The 7,947-nt window shown below is 42.1% G+C and overlaps 2 protein-coding genes across 2 annotated transcripts in view; one reads left to right on the top strand and one right to left on the bottom strand.

Moving 5' to 3' along the window:
• Nucleotides 1–206: 206 nt before the first annotated feature.
• Nucleotides 207–1,405, top strand: LOC137985682 (adenosine receptor A2b-like). Its single transcript, XM_068833343.1, has one exon. The coding sequence runs from the start codon at nucleotides 246–248 to the stop codon at nucleotides 1,176–1,178; it is 933 nt and encodes a 310-aa protein (XP_068689444.1). The 5' UTR covers nucleotides 207–245; the 3' UTR covers nucleotides 1,179–1,405.
• Nucleotides 1,406–5,898: 4,493 nt separating this feature from the next.
• The window catches only part of LOC137984745 (protein canopy homolog 3-like), an 8,045-nt gene continuing 5,996 nt past the window's right edge, over nucleotides 5,899–7,947 (bottom strand). The window contains exons 5-6 of the mRNA XM_068832006.1: nucleotides 7,552–7,669; nucleotides 5,899–6,801 (exon numbers count right to left, since the gene is read on the bottom strand). Coding sequence (XP_068688107.1) covers nucleotides 6,035–6,801; nucleotides 7,552–7,669 — 885 coding nt within the window. The 3' untranslated portion in view covers nucleotides 5,899–6,034. The remainder of the gene's footprint in view (nucleotides 6,802–7,551; nucleotides 7,670–7,947) is intronic.

Here is a 7,947-nt window from a genome sequence, read left to right as displayed (position 1 = left end):
GGGTGGTATATATTCTTATAAGGTCTATTGAACCGGCAATGATGTCAGTCGTGTTTGAAGTTGCAATATTGCCATAGCATTTTAAAAAGCAAACAAACAATCAGCATGAATCAGTACATAGCAGCTGCCTTGATTGTTCATTTTAACCTCGTCATTTTTTAAACATCACGAAGCGCGGGGTTTAAAAAAGTGTGCATGAGTCGAGACTGCAGCAAAAACTAAACGATTGGAAGGATCTGTGCATCATGAACATCTCCGATGTAAAATCTGAATCTGAGTTTTGTGACCGCCTCAGGGCTTATCTTTACATTGCTTCCACTGGAAATGATTCTTTCAAGGCCGCGTTCGTCGTCAATGCCATTTTAAACGTTCCGTTTTGCATCATCGCTACTTTGGCCAATCTTGTGGTCATCTTTTCGATCTGGCGCTCCCCGACTCTCCGCTCTCCCGCCAATCTATTGCTGATCGGACTCGCCTTGTCTGATCTTGGAGTTGGTTTAATTATGCAGCCATTTTACATTGCTTTTCTTATCTATTTCGCCATTCAAGGCATAAGTTCATCTACCTGTATATCTACCGTTGCAGTTGCTTTGGCGGGCTCGTTTTTTTCGTGTGTGTCGTTTGTTATGGTTACAGCGATTAGTCTTGAACGCTACTTGTCGCTTCGTCTTCACCTTCGCTACGAGGAACTCGTCACAGTCAAACGTGTCCGATACTTTCTCATCATTTCCTGGCTACTTTTCGGAATTTCTTCCTTCATTTGGGTACTTTTTCTTCCGAAATTTAAATCTTTCTATTACTCCGCAGGAATTTTGCTTTGTCTGCTGATTTGTACAGGGGCCTACGTTAAAATATATCGCATCGTTCGCTTTCATGTGCAGCATATAAAGAACCTGGAAGTATGTGGCAAAGTACATCGTCGTAAAAAAGTAGCGTACAATATGTTCGTGGTTTACTGTGCTCTTCTTTGCTGCTATTTGCCATATTCGATTTTTCTTGGCGTGGCAAAAATCGCAGGTTACTCCAAATGGAATTGGATTTGTATAAACTTTACACTTACAGTTGTCAATATTAACTCATCCATTAATCCCTTAATATATTGCTACCGGATGAGGGACATCAGAAGAGCAATATTACATACATTATATGTAGCCTTGAGTAGGTTTAAGCTCAAATAGATTGGCGGTGCATCAGTACGAAGGGAAAAAAATCCTCTTTGATCTTACAGCCCCTCTGGGAACTCAAAACTAATATATTTGGTCAAAACTCTGCGTTTAGCTTACATTTTAGTTCGAAACTGGTTTCGAGAAAAGTTTTTGCTTTTGTAGGATGACAAAATTATATACCTTTCATTTCCGACATAAGCATATTCATGTTTTGCACTTTCCGACGCTGGATCGACATCATCAGCTCGTTTTAATTCTGCGCGTGAGTTTTCAGCCCCTAAAATTTTCCTGTACTTCTATAGACGAGCTCGCAGGCTCTTGAGTGCATCATGGGTAATCAGGGCAAGATGGAGAGAAATTCAAAGGTTTGTAAGAAAGTTCAAAACGATGAAAAGTATTCATGGCATGCAATTTTGGGTTTTTCATATGCGCTCAAAGGTGCGGCAGAATAAATTTGGAGAGAATGGCTGTTGTAGAAATTATTTTATTAAAAAGAGTTTCGGCCATACATTTTTTTCTGTAATTCCAAAGGCACAAAATTACAGATAATGTATGGAGACAAAAAAAGCAATATTTAGAAATTAGTACAAATACAGGTGATTATACAAAATCGCGCGCTCTCATTGGCTGCGCGCTATCTCGGATTAGTATCACCCAACTAGTGGACTAATGCAAATCCTGCATTTTAATTGACTACGCTACTACAGGACTATTAGTAATAGTCCTCGAGTAGCGAAAAGCGTGACGCTTTCTTTCGTTTCATTCCCAAATAAATATTTCTTCAACTTGCTTTTGCTAACTCTATGATTGCCTTTTCTGTCCGACCAGTTGGGTGATACTAAAACCATTAGACCCTTCGCCCTCAAGGGCTACGGGTCTAATTGTTAATTATCAGCCGATAATCACCTCGACGGACAAAATGGATGCCAGTAGTCGTTTTGCCACTGTAAGTGAAGATGATTTCGCGTTGAAATGTTTTTTTTTTTCTCTTTTTTTGAAATAATCACCTGTGTATTTATAGTAAAACAATTATTCGCCTCAGGCTCAGTGATTATCGGTGAATATTCACCTCGACTTCGTCTCGGTGAAAATTCACCGATAATCACTTCGCCTTCGGCGAATAATTGTTAATTCCAAAGAAAGGATACCAAGCTTAGTTCATCTCAGTTGTGAACATGAACTTATTTGTTTGGTTTACGAAGGCGAACGTCTGTAAAGTAGAGTCATGTACAGTATCTTTTGCTTTTAATTTCAATACAAACCTTTGAATTTCCCACCATGTTGCCCTGATTACCCATGATGCAACCAAGAGCGCGAACTCGTCTATTTCAGCTAAAAAAGCGGAACGTATACATCTCCGTCTTAGAGTCTCAAATACACCTCAACGTGGCGTACAAGTCTTTAGAGAGATCAAACGACCACTTTATTTCACAATTAGTAAAAGTCTGTGATTGAATAGCCCGAAGGTGCCTAAAATGGCTCTTTAGTTAGTCTATTTCCCCAATTACAATTTTGTGAGGACTCTTCAGAAACGACTATCTATCCCGAAGGTAAGGCGTCGTTTGCCTCCTTTGTATGCCTGTGTCATCACAAAGATTAAGTGAAGCAATATTACGGGAAACAATAATATAGAAAGGCAAGGGTGCTGCTTTAAGAAGTTGCCATCTATCTGTAGCTAATGGGCAAGAAAAGAGATGATGATGATGATACATCATCATCATCTAGGGTATTCTGTGCATTGGGGTGAGCATAGGCAAGTTCGTCTGCTTAAATGCGGCTAAATACAGGAATTGTACCGGGTTGTGATTGGATGTTGGCACAGAGAGAATGATTGTGGACATTTCACAATAATTACATGGTGTAAAATACACATCGATAGTATTCGCGTCTGAACCCCGGGTGGGGAGGTGCGGCGCGGCCCCTCATGTGACCCTGTTTAAGACAAATATCGCTGATTTTCCTGCTCTGTTTAAGACAGAATTCCGATTTTTGACACCCTGTTTAAGACATTCAACCCAGTTTAAGACCAAAATTGATAAATCGATACCCTGATTAAGACAAAAAATGATAAATTCGATACCCTGTTCAAGACAAAAATCCCGAAAAACATACCCTGGCTGGCCGCACGTCCCCATTAAGCCCTTATATAAGGGAGTTTCCCCCCCCCCCCCCCCGGGTCTGAGCACTCATTTCAAACACTCATTTTTAGACGATGTTGCTCTAAAGATTTAAGTCTTAGCACCCATTTTTATTTGGTTAGCTTTCAATATATTGTAACCGCTATCTCAGTTAAATACTTTAAAATTAGCAGTTGTTTGCATTGCTTATCTCAGCACAGGTAACCCAGGCTCACTCTGTGCGTCACGTAGGTATTAAAATATAGAGAACATATGAGGCGAAGTTTAGGTCTGAAAATTTGCTAGAAAGTGGAAATAAGAATCAATAAAACTTACCATGTGGTGAGCTGTTGTTGTCTTTAATACGTACACGAAGTTTCGGGAAAAATGGTCCCCGTTCACCTTCCTTCATAGTATAGTGACAAGGTAGGAGACAGAAGCCAGCTTAAGGACTCCGATCGACCCAAAACAAGCACGATTTTTTTCGTGAAAATCGAATCCAGTCACTAAATAAACACGCCAGGTTCGTGGAACAGGAATTTCTCTAAACCATGAATCCACTGAAGCATCTCCAGGTAGCAACGCGAAGCCACCAGGCTCCGTAGAACTTGTAAGTTGACCTGCTAAAATGGCGGCCCGAAAGCGTTGTCCTCGCGAAGTGTCCAATTCAAAATGGCACTGAACTCGGGACGCCTGGTGACGAGGGGAATATATGTCCCCCCGGAGGGAGGGGAGTCCCAGATTGCTCAGTGAGTTTTGTTTTTAGCAATTTGGGACTCCCCTCCCTCCAGAACTTATTATACTCGCTTGACGCACACATGGCGTGACGTGACGCACACATGGACGCAAGCGATCCGAGATCAAAACCTCACTCTCACTTCTTCCAAAATTGCCCTTGGAAGTCTTTTAAACAACGAAATAAATCGAAGTGTAGAACTTCCTTCATATTTGTGAACTAGCGACACTGATGCAATTATTGGATGTAGCTGCATCTGTCTGCTTTGTCAGCGCCATCTTGAATTACGTCATACGTGCATTGATACGTCATGTGCACAAATGACGATCACGCGCCTAATGATTGTTAGTTGCTATTCGCCCTTGTCACACGGCGGCCATATTGTCCCAGGAGACCAAAAAAGCTTTGTTTTACCACGCCAAGCCTCACCCCCATGGTTTCCACTGCGAGGCTTGGCGTGGTAAAACAAAGCTCTTTCGGTCTCCCGGGACAATATGGCCGCCGTGTGATAAGGGCGAATAACATTATTTCTTTCCCTACCCTTCACGAACGCAAATCATTACTCCGAGATTACCACTAGTACTACAATGCACTTTATTTCAGTGTCAACTGTATTTAGCGCTGGGTTACTAATTGAACAGAAACCAAATCAAATCATATCGAATAAAATAAAACAAGTTTCTTTGGTTTGGAAAAATGACGTTTGAACGCGATGCTAACAAGGAGTTTAAGCACAGACAACGGCAACGTCGACGAAAACGCCACTTAAGTCCCCAGTTGTTCAAAAGATGGATAACGTTATCCACCGGATGAATCACTACGCATTGGATAGTGCAACTGCTTTCGCTATGACTTATACACTGGGTAGCGATTTATCCGGCGGATAGCTCTACCCATCGTTTGATTAAGTATTTATGAGTCAATGAGTCACGAGTCAATGAGTTAGTGCAGTTACCCTAACCCATAAAATGAAAGCTAAAATTTCAGAGATTGCTTAGGCCTAATCACTGAAACGAGGGCTTAGGCTTAATCAATAAATTATTGCTATATTGACTGTGAGTCTCACTGACTCATGACTCATTGACTCATAAAACAGGCATCCTCTACAAAACCATTGGTTCGGTGTTGTACGCCCATGTTGTCGTTAAAACCTGACCTTTGGTGATTTGTGGAGTACGTCAAAGAAATGTACTGAAACGCGTGCCGCACGACTATTTTTTCCTCCTTTGAACAATGATACTAGGGAACTCAAGCAACAACAACGGCAACGGTAACGTGAACGTCACAAATTTGCACATTTAGTGGGGAAAAACAATAGCTCTGCACGCCCGGCTGCACGTGCGTTTTTCACTTTTGTCCATTTCTTTGCCGACGTCTGCAAAACAACAACATGAAATAACCAAATTTGAGGTTTTATCAAGGACGTCAGCACTTGAAGATAAATTTTCATTTTCTCCCCTAAATTAAGCGCCGTTCCGACTAATCTCATTCTAGTTAATAGTTAATATCAAGTTAACATCGTTAATATCAAGTCTTTTGGAACAACGCAGGCATTCCAGTCACTAGTTATGTTATATAAGTGCTGGTATAGCCACGGAGCACCCTACATTAGCAAGCTTTTCAATCTTAAGAATGTTAAATATAATTTACGTGGGTTTAGCACAAGGTTGGAACTCCCCCCATTCAACTTGGAGTATATGCATCGATCTTTTACCGTTTTGGTCAGTAAACTGTGGAATGCGTTGTCTCCAATGGTTAGAGAATACACCTTGTCAAATTAAAAATATTGAAATAGTTACGAGGTGATTACAATAACGCGATTTTACTTTTTGAGATGACGTTCTCGATGACGTTGCCGCTGTCTTCTCCATTCCTGTTTTGTGACGTTGCCGTTGCCATAGCTGCCGTCGTTGCTACAACTCCCTAATCTCTCTAATTCAATCGATAGCGTTTTATGTCTTATGAATGTATCTTTCCCCATTTGGTAGATACGCAGGTTCGTTCACATGTTCTCGTCACAATTCATCACCGTAGTGGTGCCTAGGTCGGTCTCGCCAGCGCTTGCGATTTCGTCTTCCGTGTAATATCGTCGATAGAGCGTCCAAGTCATCTATTCTTTTCTTCAGCTCTGAAGCGTCGCGGATTTCTTCAGCTTCTGTCATGTAACGCTGACGCAACTCTCTAAAAACGAACGAGTTCTGCCCAAGAAAATGATCATCAATTTCGTCGTCCTCAAGATCAATTATTCTCGTTCGCAATTCTCGTCTCAAGTCGTCGGGGTCGTCCATTCGTTCAAACCGTCGACGTCGCATATCTCTTCGCACTTCATCGGGAATCCTCGAATCCATGTCGCGTTCCCACGGTTCAACCTCGGTATAATCATCTTCGGTCATTTCTTTGGTTCGGATTTTCCGAAGTTCTCGCCGCAGTCGATCAACATCGTCAATTTCTCGCAGTCTCATCTGAAGTTTGTGTCGCATTCGCTCATCCATTCTTCCTCCGACATGTTCGTTCTTTCTTTTCCGTCGCCTGTCAGATTGTTCTTCGGTCTGCTCCCTGATGAGACGTTGAATTTTCTCCGCGTCATCTTCTTCGGTTGGCTTTGTCTTTGCCTTTTTTTCCCGTGAGGATGTCTTTTCCTTGGCCTTCGACTTTTTCTCTTTGTTTGTCTGTTTGTTAGTTTTCTTTTCTTCAGTCTCGTCCTGTTTCTTGCCTTGTTCCATCTGTCCTGTATTCTTTCCGGCTTCATCCTCCTTTCCGGTTTCAGATTTTTTCAAGCATTCTGCAATGTTCAGAAAACTTCGATGAAGAATACTTAAAATTTTTTAGTCAACCATAGAGGTCCTTCTCTCCATTCATTTTTCTTCCTTCCTCTTCCCCCTATTTTCTCCTAACATATTTCCTTCCTCTCCTCTTTCTGAATCCCTCTTGGTCACCCTCCTTACTTCATCCAGGCCTTCCTTCTTCCTTCCTTCCTACTTGTCGCTCCTTTGCTTCTTCCTCCCTCCCGTCTTCCCTCCTCCTCAATAGGGTCTTTCCCTTTCCCTCTTCCTCCCACCAAATCTCCCTCCTTTACCCATTCATCCACCGATCCATCCACCCTCATCTCTCCTTCATAAAGCATCCTTCTATCCTCCCTACCTCTCTTCTGTTTAAAGCACTCCATCCACTCCTTCATATCGACAAGGTTTCTCTTTTCCTTAAACCGCTCCACGCTTGCACTCCTCTCTTCATCCTCTTATCCCTTCTTTCTCCCTACAAGGTTCCTCTTTACTTTCTTCCTCCATCCCTCCTTCCTGGTATGCTTCCAAGAAAGTGCCTCCCTCACTTCTTCCACTCTCCCTCTTCTCGACCCCTATCCTTCCTTCCATCCGCCTTCCTTTGTTCCTTTCATTGCTTTCCCCTCTCTCTTGGACTCAGAACACCCACTAACACTTAAAAGCAAAGACAGTCATTTGTTCTAAACCAAAAATGCCGTGATCTCCTGTCTGAGACAGGGTGAGTGCTGTCATAAGTGTTAAGTGTTGCTTACCATCCTCCCCTGGGTTCAACACTCTTTCAATACATAACCACTCTGTGAGATCTTTATCTTGGTGATTCCAATACCACTCTGTCAAATCGTCCTCATACGTTTCCACCATCAGCTCACACTGTACGAGAACAAGACTAATGTGAGTATTGTTTGAGTACAAACGGGGGATGAGATGGACAGGAAACATACTCGATTTCGGAGAGAGGGAAGGAGACCAAGAATGTCCTTCCACGTTTGGAATTGCAAATATAACATCATAGACGCAGAGCACAAGCGTCATGCAAAATGGTGGAAATACAAAATTTATAAAAGCAGCAGCAGACGAAATTGGGTTTTCTGAAGAGAAGTGGCCTTATAAGGCCAAAATCAATCTTAAGTATGAAACATAAATGTATG

The sequence above is a fragment of the Montipora foliosa genome, chromosome 14 (assembly GCF_036669935.1).
Source record: "Montipora foliosa isolate CH-2021 chromosome 14, ASM3666993v2, whole genome shotgun sequence".
In the NCBI taxonomy this organism is placed as follows: Eukaryota; Metazoa; Cnidaria; class Anthozoa; order Scleractinia; family Acroporidae; genus Montipora; species Montipora foliosa.
The sequence above is the reverse complement of the archived record's forward strand: the minus strand, read 5'-3'. Positions and strand labels throughout refer to the sequence as shown.

What these genes read in the sequence shown, in the direction of transcription:
- LOC137985682 (XM_068833343.1), top strand. Translation starts at nt 246, where the DNA reads ATGAACATCTCCGATGTAAAATCTGAATCTGAGTTTTGTGACCGCCTC.